Here is a 12,046-nt window from a genome sequence, read left to right as displayed (position 1 = left end):
CCTCCGGGCCACCGTCTCCCCTCTTAACTCGCTGTGTGTGACCTGTAAGAATCCTGCTGCCGCCGGCCGCATGAGGTAGAGCCGGCGCTTCACATGACGTAGGGTCATGTCGTGTCAGGTGGAATGTGACAGGCGCCCACACGGGAGACTTGGGGGAGTTGACAGCATGACACGGCAGAGACACAACATGCGGTCCAGCTTTTAGCAAAGAGCTCATCTGGTCACTTGCAGGGAAAGAGGTTTTGGTTGAACACTTAATTTAAGCATAATTGAATGATCCCTGGCACAAAAACCTGATGCTCTCGGGATTCGGGACGTCTCGTTGAGGGGGATTTTGGGCTTTGGTTTCGTAATTTTGACATTGAATGTGTTTTGAAATGTCTCTCTCTCTCTCTCTCACTGGGCGATCTATATCTATACATGTGCTGAAAGTTGCATAAATGCTGATTACGAAGCAGCAGGGTCTCACGTCGGGTTTAGGTCTCAGATTCAGAGTTACCAGTCGACTCAGGTTATACAGATCGGTTTCTGGCAAGGATTGAGTCTTGGTGTAAAGCAAAGACTGTATTTAAAGATGAACAACACGTCTCCGCTTGCTAATAACCAACAGAAGCGTTTTAGTTTGGTCTACAGCGAGCGACCAGACGCCGACCGGGTCTGGATTCAGAGTCGATGGTATAAAGGCAGAGCTTCAGATGTTAGTGACTCTGAGCTGAGCATCTTCCAGGAGCCTCTCATAGAATCCATCAGGTCTGGAAGCACAAATCTGAAAGTCCAGCTAAAGGTGGAGTTTATTAGAAGTTTAAAGGGGGAATAAGTTATTGTAACATATGATTTCACTAGAAGGAGTCTGGTAATTGTCTCAATGAAAGAGATGCAAACTGCAAAATAGGAATAGGAGACATAAAACTGATGATATCGTCATCACTGATCAAGTTGTGATATGAAATTAAACTTCTGCCTCCTTGTTCTCCTCCAGGCTGGATCTCTCTCCACCCTCCGTATCCCTGAGACCGACCTCCACCTCCACCTCCAGCCCCCCCGCCCCATCAGAACCTCCAGCGTCCGACGCATCTTCGCCGCTTCACACCGAGCCGCAGAACAACAGCCTCAAAAGGGGGGTCAGCTCCCCTCTGGAGACCCCCATCCCCCCCCCACCCCCCAGCCCAGGCCCCCCCCAGGAGCGGGACCTCTGTCATGTTTCACTGACTGACACCCCCCAACCGGCGGATGACCAGCGCGCATCCGAGGGTGGGGCTTGCCTCAGTCTCTCGTGATTGGCTGCTGGATGGAATTAAGGTGAATGGAACACATGTCCAATGAGCAGGACTCGAACCCATCGGAGGGCGAAGAGAAAGGGTGAGTGGAACGTTTCAAACATCCTTGGTGTTCCTCAGCTCGGCTCTCGTGTTGTTCGGGGGGTAATATTATAAAGATTTACCGTATAAGTCGAGCGGATCACGGTGGAGCCGGCTGCCTTGTCGCTCCTAAAGTAAACTTCCCCTGTGAGGAGAAGCAGACCGGGTTGTGTAACGCTGGTATGTATGGACGAGGTTTCCTGAGGACACCGAGAAGGAGAACTTTCCTTTTTTCAGTCCCTCCTCCTTTTATCATCTGAATCTTTCTCATGGTGCTCACTGTTTTTACATCTCTGGACCCAGACAAGTTCAACCCCTACCCCCCCGACCCCCCTTTTATTTCAGTCTCTGTCTGTCGTCCTCTCGTCTGAATTGTTTTGCAGAGAACTTAAGCTCCATCGGACCTCGGAGGCGCTCCTCTCCTCTCGCTGCTTCACTTCTCTAAGAGCAAGGGGCGGTCGGGCCGGCCCAAACACAAACAAACACGGGACTGGTTGAGCCCCTTCTCATTAATGAAAACATAATATTAGTGAAATGGGGCCTGGCTGTAAGAGGGGGGGGGGGGTGGTCCTCCTCTGTGGGAGAGGCCTCTGGGTGAAGGGAAGCAGGTTATCAGTCTTTATCCGTCTGCTGCGGCTTCGGGAGAGAGGAGCTCGGTTCATGATCAAAAATACGATTTCATTGAAATTAAAAAGATAAAGTTCAACCGAACGACTTGAATTTGAATCCGGTGGACTTGAGGTGTGTTTAGAGTTGAAGTGGGGGGGGGGGTCTGCTGTGTGTGCTCGCCCCCGGGTGTGTTGACTTTTTCAGGCGAAGAAGTAAGTGGATGAGACGAAGCACCAGAGAGAGGCCGTTACCCTGCTGGACGATTTCTGTCTCCACGATTAAGATTCAATTAATACAAAACCCAACGTAGATAATTTGAGTTTTGTGTTTTTATTAGAGAGAGGCCGGCCGCCCGGAATGCAGCGTCGGATCCCCCCCTGTTACAAGCCTGTGTTAAGAAAGTCACTCCGGAGCCTGGATGGATTCCTCAGCTCACACGGACACCTGTCGGGAGATTAACAGCTCGGCTGCCGGGCGACAGGGACAGTTGCTGCAGTCATGGATGTGGGAGTGAACGCCCCGGCCCTCTCGCTTTCACTCGACACGTTCGAGCGCGAGCGTTGTGTGTGTGTCTGCCTGCTTGTGTTTTCCCGACACCTGTACCGAGTTCCCGGCTGCAGCGCTTTGCAACTCCGGGATAATGAAAGGCACAAAGCGCACAGCTTCCCGGGGCCTGGTGCTGGAGGAGTGGATCCCAGTGGTGTGTGTGTGCTGGGTTCGAGTTTCATCTGCATGTTGTCAGCCTCCTGTTCGGAACGCTCGACTCTTTGAAGCGATGCTATGCTTACAAGTGTGCCGACAGAAAAATAGGTCACTGTACCTATGGATAGAAGATTGTTTGGTATGTGCTGCTTTTATCTGTCACGTACACAGGGATGGTAAAAGTTCCGCACATACCTGCCTCTCATGTCTGTTTCGTCTTGATACGTTTGTTACGCTGTGTTATTATCTTAGAACCTCTTAGGCTGAGGTAGATATGTTAAAGTGCTACATTACATCACAGTCACATAGTTTATTTATTTATTTTTAAGTTTGATGCTTAAATCGTGAGTATTTTTGGGCTTAACGTCTCATTAAGCTGCATTAACATGTCGTGCTTGGAACTTGCAACACTCGTGCTTGCATCACTTCTCCTCACATGTCACCGCAGCTGATGCAAGGCTGTTTGCACTGTGTTGCATTAACACTGGCAAAGGCTTGCACCATAGTGTTGTTGTGTTGTGTGTGTGTGTGTGTGTGTGTGTGTGTGTGTGTGTGTGTGTGTGTTGTTTGTTTGCAGGGATCTTTGTTGCCGATGTGCTTCACGGGGCCAGTTTGAATCCTCTCCGCTCCTCTGAGGGCCTCCAGTCAAACCGCAGATCACAGCGCTCGGATAATTGTTTGTTCGGCGCGTCTCAGGCTGCAGTCCCCCCCCGATGCTGTGAAGATAAACTCACTCACTGCAGTTATCGTAATGACTTACTTACTTAGCAGAGCAGATGGACTCGCTGAGGTGTCTCCGATGCAGCATTTGCATGTGGATGTTATTAGAGCAGGAGCAGAGGGGTGTGTTATAATCTGTGGCATTTGTCTGTCGGGGCGTTTTTAATCCAATTTGGATTAAATTTGGTACGTTGGTCGAGAGCAAACCTCCGCCAAGACCCGACAGTTCCCTTAAACATAATCAAGCTGCACCAGATTAAATACACTCATATAAATCAATCTCACAAGCTTATTTTTATAATAACATCATCCTTTTGTCAATCAGTTAGTCACCTGAGCTGAAGCCGTAGCACATATTGAGTGTTTGGGATCTTGCGGTGCAGGTGAAGCATCTCTCTGAGACCCAGAGCTCATCTGAATTTCATATTTACCGCAGGTTTGAAGGGTTTCACTCGGGTGTAAACAGCAGGAGACGGCTGAGGATAACTCTGCAGCCTTCTTCATGTCAGGGAAACACGCTAAACGTCTCCGTGCGTCCAGAGGGAGGACGATCAATCCACCGAGCAGACGTTCACACACGCAGAGAGAAGCCAGGACCTGTTCAACACGCAGAGGAAAACCTTTGCATCCTGACACGCTGGCAGGGAGTGCGACCCTTTCCCAGCCATGTTCTGTAAAGTCTGTTCTTATCGTGGTTCCTTAACCTCCTGTGACATGAAGGTCAGGCCTCCCTGTGTTATCTTACTCACTGACTTAAATATCAACCACAGCCGCTGTGGGTCGATCGGACTCTTTCCTCCGCTCACGCTCAGTGTGTCTGTGCTGCAGCTGAACAACGTAAACAAGGCTCCGCCCCTCCTCGGCCGGGACGAGGACTTCCTGTCATGTGCAGGTTAAAGTCATTGTTGTTTTCGGTCTTGCTGTGGATTTTACGACTTGTTGTGAACAAGTTGGGCTTTGAAATGATTCTATATTGAATAGAATGGAAGTTGCATTGTGGACATGTATTTCTACAAAAGAGATGGAGCTGTTTCATTTGCTTTATGCATGAATTTACATGTACACAACCCCTTTACAGTTTTTATACAGAGTCACACATAAAATACAAAAGCATGTGAAATGAAATGTAGGGGCCTGAAGGTCAGAGCAAGACTCCGGCTCAGGAAATGAATACAAGTCAATGCACAGGAAGTATCGAGCTGTTTATATTTGAGGATTTAGCTCCGAGTTTATTATTGGTTGCATGTGGTTTACAGTGCACTTGTGTGTTTGGACAGAGGGAGTTGTCTTGCTTTCACTCTTGAGGCTTTGCTGTATCCCCCAAGAGCTCGGCCTGTAATTTACACAGTGGCCGAACACATGAGGGAACAAAGTGTCCATCAGTGCTGCATGTAAAGGGACCGGGGGGGGGGGCCGAGCTGCAGTGTAGAGCCCGAACAATCGGATCCTTTGCTGCTCCAAACATAGGACAAGGGGCTTTTTATTCAGACAGTTATAGATATAATTATCTGGGCTATTCTCAGTGTCTTTGTGTTGTTTCTGCTTTTTACAGCGAGTGGGCTTCAAAGCAGGTGCTTCTCAGTCCGTCCATATTTGAGAGTCAGACTCAGTTCGACAAAAAGATATATGTCATAAAACACGTTATCTCACTTGTGTCGTGTGGTGCCGGGACGTGCACATACACAGCAAAATCTGTAGTGTTGTTTTTTCAGTGTTAATATTTTTGAGTTGGTGGGTGTTGATTTTGGAGTTGTTTCAACACCTGCTCTGCGAGTAAATGTTAACACCTGTGACTGAGTTAGATTCACTTCAGGTGGAGTTGATCATAAAATATGGGAGGAGCTTCACCACAAATCTCTGCACCCAATGAACCGTAACAAAATCCCTCGGCTCTCTTTATCAAGACAGGTGTGAGACTGACCCTTGTTCTCATTTTAGTGTTAAAAAAACACTTTAATGTGTCATAAAATAACACTATGTGTGTTAAAAATTAACACGCACAGTGAAAGGGAATAACACAATTTAGAGTTAAAGGTGCACTTATGTGGTGTCATAAAATAACACCAAGGGTTTCAAATATTTATCACTATTGAAGAGTTAAAATATTAACACTTTTCAAAGTGTAATTTTAACTCAGAATCCGTGAGGATTATATAAACTCAAAAAAAAGTGTTTAATTTAACACTCTGTGAGTTGAATTAACACTCCCGATTTTGCTGTGTAGTGTGGATTATATTTGTCCACGTTTTGAAACGTCTATCGCTGAGATCTCTGCTTCTATCCAGACACAAAGGACTGGAAACCGTATCCCGGCGCTCTGGCAGTAATGAGAAGTGACGTTCAGCAGGTGTAGCAGCGACATGTCTCCTCAGATCCAGTGTCGGAGTTCCACGGAGCGCCGTGTCAGCAGCTTCTGTCAGGACGGGTTCTGCAGCGGGAGGAAGTGACTCCGAAAACTGATCTGTGTGTTTCCAGGTTCAGAGTCGAGAGTAAACAAGACGTTGTTGCTGGGAATTCAACACATCTGTAGATTCAAAGGATTATATAGGATGTGTTTGTCTTTCCACCTGATAGTTGTCTCTGAGCTCCTCTCCTCCACAGAACAGACGATTCTCCACATTTGCACAATGCAAACCAAGTAATAACCTTGATTGAAATGATTAACCTGACACACGTTAACTCCCTCTAGTCAGACACGGGAGGCTCATCTTCGACCTTTAGTTTTTGAATCTCTGCTGGCTGAGTCCTCATCATTCGCAGAATATTTGCCAACCCTGTAATCAGTGCTGTGAGTTTTGATGCTTCATGCTTTGGCGCCTGAAACAGCTGTGCTCCCCCCCCCACCCACCCATTTAGGCATTTTTGACGCGGGTGGAGTCGGACCTGCAGGTGAACCGGCGCTTTGAGGACATGCAGTTCTCACCCAGTATTGATTGCTGTCTTATGCAATTACCCCCTAATGAAACCTGCACTGTCTGAGAATAGCTGAGTCTGATGCGAGCGCCGTGTTAACCTGACAGCTCAGCAATTACCTGCGAGGACGCCGGCTGTCAGAGGCACAGGTGGAGGAACTGGCTGCGCTCCAATCAGGGTAGACAGGGGGGGGGGTGGGGGGGTACTCGAAGCATCTCGCGGATTGGAGGAAGAGAGCGGGGTTGGCAGAGTAAACATACCTGTAGCTCCAGACCTCCGGGTGTGAGGGAGTGACTCGGGAGTCAGTGCAGCAGCTGCATCTGCAACTTCACCTCCGACTGCTGCTCCTCCGTGGAGATGCATGTGTTACCGTCCCACCAGCGCTTCATCAGGTCAGCACGCCAAGTCTCTGTTTTCCTGTCGTCTGATTGGCTCACGCTGTTGATTCCTCTGGTCTCTGGTTGTTTTTGGGCTGAGCGACACGTGCTGAGTCGCACAACATGTGGACAAACTCTGCACGGCCATCGGGCCACGGGAATGGAAGCGTTGCTCTCTCTCTCGCTCTCTCTCTCTCTCTCTCTCTCTCTCTCACTCTCTCTCTCTCTCTCTCTCTCTCTCTCTCTCTCTTTCACGCGCCAACTGGAGATTTAAAAAAGTGTGTGTGGGAGAAGCTGCAGAGCGAGTACAGTACATGTGTGTGTACAACATGTGTCCAAACTCTGCACGGCCATTGGGCCACGGGAATGGAAGCGTTGCTCTCTCTCTCTCTCTCTCTCTCTCTCTCTCTCTCTCTCTCTCTCTCTCTCTCTTTCACGCGCCAACTGGAGATTTAAAAAAGTGTGTGTGGGAGAAGCTGCAGAGCGAGTACAGTACCCGTGCATGTGTGTGTCTGTGTGTACGACATGTGTCCAAACTCTGCACGGCCATTGGGCCACGGGAATGGCAGCGTTGCTCTCTCTCTCTCTCTCTCTCTCTCTCTCTCTCTCTCTCTCTCTCTCTCTCTCTCTCTCTCTCTCTTTCACGCGCCAACTGGAGATTTAAAAAAGTGTGTGTGGGAGAAGCTGCAGAGCTAGTACAGTACCCGTGCATGTGTGTGTCTGTGTGTACAACATGTGTCCAAACTCTGCACGGCCATTGGGCCACGGGAATGGAAGCGTTGCTCTCTCTCTCTCTCTCTCTCTCGCTCTCTCTCTCTCTCTCTCCAACTGGAGATTTAAAAAAGTGTGTGTGGGAGAAGCTGCAGAGTGAGTACAGTACGTACATGTGTGTGTCTGTGTGTACAACATGTGTCCAAACTCTGCACGGCCATTGGGCCACGGGAATGGAAGCGTTGCTCTCTCTCTCTCTCTCTCTCTCTCTCTCTCTCTCTCTCTCTCTCTCTCACTCTCTCTCTTTCACGCGCCAACTGGAGATTTAAAAAAGTGTGTGTGAGAGAAGCTGCAGAGCTAGTACAGTACCCGTGCATGTGTGTGTCTGTGTGTACAACATGTGTCCAAACTCTGCACGGCCATCGGGCCACGGGAATGGAAGCGTTGCTCTCTTTCTCTCGCTCTCTCTCTCTCTCCCTCTCTCTCTCTCTCTCTCTCTCTCTCTCTCTCTCTCTCTCCCTCTCTCTCTTTCACGCACCAACTGAAGATTTAAAAGTGTGTGTGGGAGAAGCTGCAGAGCGAGTACAGTACATGTGTGTGTGTCGGGTGGATCAGGTTTCTGTAAAGGCACAGTACGTATTCAGAGATGTGTTGCAATCTCTATTTCCTTCAGAGTTGGAGATATTGAATCGCTCTGTGGTATTCCTGCGCTCGGCGTCGTGCCCCAACCTGCAAAAAAACTCTCATTCCATCAAAAAATACTCAATTATGCACGATGTGTTGATCTGCAGACAGGAGAACTCGTATCTGGAGCTAAACGGCCGCACGTTCTCCGGCGGTTTGATGGCGTCTGAAACCCTGTCGGTCCGCTCGCTCTTTGCATAAGCAAAACTTTGTCGTCATGTTGTTTTGCAGCGTCGCTTCAAACCCTCGTGTTTGACAAGACGTTGATTAATATTTCAGGTGCAGCCTCTTAAGGAAAAATCCAAAAAGGACTGCAGACGGTCACACGGAGCTCTCTCTGTGCTCGTCGGGTTTTCCTGTGGTTTGTTTCCTGATTTGCTTTCTCTTCCCGAGGCCACTTGCTTCTCACTCACTCTTATTATTTACGCTAATATTTTCCTCAGCGCTATTTAGGGATCGATCCGATCTGAGCCGGAGCCGCAGCCTATTAATGGAGCCGCTGGTTCTTGTGATGTTTTCATTATCGTACCTCTGCTGTGCCAACGCTCTCGCTGTTGTGCCATCAGGTCTGTGATGTGTGCTTGACACAACAGAACGCTGCACGGCTCCGATAAGGGAAAACAAAGCCTTCTCACATGTGGCAGGTTGTCGCATTGTCGTTTTGTGAAGGGACCTGTTGTCGTACGGAGAAGCAGAGAAGGTGTAGTTGTCGCAGGAGTGATGGAGACCGGAATAAAGAGCGTTGTTTTGTCCCTGTCGTGCTTCGGTTTTACATCTAAAACAACCTGCTGCTGCGTGGGTGCATTCAACTGTCACCGAGCTGACAGATTGATGATTGTCGCCTGCAGCACCACCCCCCCCCCCCCCGTGTGACGGCAGCTGACAGAGACGGAGACGTTTACCTCTGAGTGGCAGCGAAAAACTCCACCTGATCTTTCTGCTGCTGCTGTCACAGACCTTAATTGTTTGTTTATTTGCAAATAGGGTTGCAAAGGGGCAGAAACGTACATGGGAAGTTAAGCTCGGGAATTTGGGGAATTTTGAAAAAAAAAAAAACCGCAAATTAAACGCTGATCAATAAAAACATCATTCAAAACTCTATTTTAAAGACGTATGGAACGTTGAGTTTCAACCCTCCACTGTGCATTCTTCCATCACATGCACAGATAACTCCCAGCATGCTTCACTCTACAGCAGGGCTATTGAGGCCTGCTGTAGTGTGCAGGACTAGTCAGGTAAGTTTCCATGATATTACTGGGAAAATATATTAGCATGCTGATTGAGGATTGTTCATCTGTTCATCTAGCCTATTTACATTCATTTATCCATCAATTGTAAAATATGTTTACAGACGATTCCAATTGTTTGGCTAACTATTTATATCTCTGGCATTGCGTTAGTGTTTTTTTACAAACTTTTTTCTCATCTTGTTCTACAGAACAATGCCACGTGCACTATCTCATGTGTGGAGACATTTCACCCCATCCAATGTAGAAGGAAAGGCTGTGTACATTTGCAAATACTGTGCAAAGACCTATGTTAAGAATGACACAACGATGCTGAAGCATATAGTCAAGTGTCCAAAGTTTCCTCAGGGCTCAAATCAGCCTATGACACAACAAAATGTTTATATTTATGTCTGTATATGACAAGGTAAATACAGTTAGTATAAATTACCCACAACATTTCCAGTTTATTCCCGTTAATTCCTGTTAATTCCCGTTAATTCCCATGAAAAGTTTCCAACTTTGAATATTCCCGGAATTTTGCAACCCTATTTGAAAAGTGAACGAAAATCACCGTCCACGTTCAGAGTCTCGGTGAAACGTCACAGGTTAGAACCCCCCCGATCGCCCTCCTGCAGCCCAGCTCTACAGGAACACCATGTCCACGAGTCAGATCCTGGTTCTGTGAGACTGAACAGACACGACGATCACGAGGCATCGAGCCTGAACTCAATCAGAGCTGCTCTTTAACGTCCCACTGATCCTCCTGATGTGCTCTGCAAAGGGCAACGAGACGCTAAGTGAGAACGAGACGACGCTGTAATTAAGATGAAATGTGAACGGCAGTGTGAGTTTCTATTTAAGCTCAATTACAGCAGCTCCGCATCTCAAGCAGCAGTTTGATCCTCACAGGGGAAAACTGTGTTTGCTGGAGCGGAAAATAAAAACACGCCGACTTATCAAATTAAAAAGAAACATTTGGGTCTTTTCTATGACAGCAGATTTGCAATGTTTACATTTAAATAATTAATAGGGAACAAAAGGGTGACTTTGCATGTAGGGTTCCTGATAAAGATTGGAAACTTATTAAAATATATGTTTTAATTCAGCGAGAACGTGTCAATCATGACGTCACAGCTCATTCTGATATCATCTAATCTGCTTAACGTGGAGGAGGCAGGATTTATGAGGTATTCTTCCGCCAGCCACCAGGGGGCGATCAAGCTGTTTCGTCCAACCTTTTTTTTCTTAAACATATATTAATTGGTTTTATATAGTTTTAAACATTTACATCAATTTACATACATATAAGACCCTTCCCCAACCTGAACATATGGCAGCATAAAATGGAAATAAATAATACAAAAGTCACAGAAATTGCTAAGATATGATTACAACATAAATTCAAGTACAAAAAATTACAATGAACTACTACTTATTTAGTTTCAACTAAATTAAAACAAAATTGAATATTCAAAATAATGTTTTGTCCAACCTAATCATAGAGTGTTCAGGTTAATAACTATAGTACTTTTACCTATGTAGGCCAAACTCTCCGTAGGACACTTCCCTCCTCCAGACGACAACAAACATACTGTAACACAACTCTATCGCAGGGCAACTGTAAACCGTGGACCTGTGTGTTGTTTTATTAATGACGCTAATGGAGTCCGGTTCCCTCTCTACCATGGGGGGGGGGGGGCACAGAGCTTCTTGGGATTCTGAACACATCCAACATCCACCACGGATAGAACTCCCTCCCAAACTCACCCCTCTCCCTCTCTCTCTCTCTCTCTCTCTCTCTCTGACTCTCTCTCTCTCTCTTACTTAACTCCCCCCCACCCCCACCCCCCTCCATCTCGGCTCTTTCATAATTCCCCCCCCGAGCCGCCAGGTCCCATCTGTGCTCTACATGTCTCTCACATGTGTCAGAGCGGCTGCAGGTGTCTGTCGGTACTTGTTGAGATCGCGTGTTGCTTTGCATTTTTCTTGATTCATGTCATGTTTGAGTTGAGTTTCCTGTTATTGTGAGGCCCCCCCCTACCACCCCACCCCCCCAACACCCCACCCGGCCCTCAATAATTAGACTTGTTTTGTGGGTTTATTTGTGTTGCCCCACAAAATCAGTTTTTTGTTGTTTTCCTTGCCGCTGCTCGGACCCGGCCTCGGGATCAGAGCTTTTCCTGCCAAAATGCATTTGGCGTAGTAGTAAGAAAAGCTCCCTTCTCCTTTCACACAGTGTTTATGACAGAAACCTCGGCTCCTCCGTTCCCTTCCTATGTTTGAAATTAATGCAGAACATGCTCCTTTTTTTTTAAATATCTAAATTGAGCACCAGATGCTTGGCTCTGCGCTGGGAGAGGAAACACTGAGGGACTGTAGTGGGTGGGTTGTATTTACCTTAATGTGTTTTTCTTTGCAGAGGTATTGAATCCAGATACACTATTATGTACTAAATGTATTTATTTCAAGTACTTTCACTGATTTCTCTGTATTGTTCTCTCTCTCTCTCTCTCTCTCTCTCTCTTCTCTGTCAGGTGGCTCAATGGCCCGAAAAGGAAGAGGAAGAACAGCCAATGTTCGGTGAAGAGTATGACTGGTGAGTACGGTGATGGATGGGGTTTTAATCGCTTCACTCTCTGCCAGTTGGCACCTCGGAGACAACAAACCTTCCACCGAGTGCGAGTGCGAATTAAGTCTGAAGTCTTCCAAGTTTCATTTTGGACAATCCCTTCGCCTGAATCGT

The 12,046-nt window shown here is 47.2% G+C and overlaps 1 protein-coding gene across 1 annotated transcript in view; it reads left to right on the top strand.

Moving 5' to 3' along the window:
• Positions 1-1,303: 1,303 nt before the first annotated feature.
• LOC133027678 (thyroid hormone receptor alpha-B) overlaps positions 1,304-12,046 on the top strand; it is a 28,406-nt gene continuing 17,663 nt past the window's right edge. Inside the window, exons 1-2 of the mRNA XM_061094752.1 lie at positions 1,304-1,359; positions 11,838-11,899. Of these exons, the coding sequence (XP_060950735.1) occupies positions 1,304-1,359; positions 11,838-11,899 (118 nt within the window). The remainder of the gene's footprint in view (positions 1,360-11,837; positions 11,900-12,046) is intronic.

The sequence above is a fragment of the Limanda limanda genome, chromosome 21 (assembly GCF_963576545.1).
Source record: "Limanda limanda chromosome 21, fLimLim1.1, whole genome shotgun sequence".
NCBI lineage: Eukaryota > Metazoa > Chordata > Actinopteri > Pleuronectiformes > Pleuronectidae > Limanda > Limanda limanda.
The sequence above is the reverse complement of the archived record's forward strand: the minus strand, read 5'-3'. Positions and strand labels throughout refer to the sequence as shown.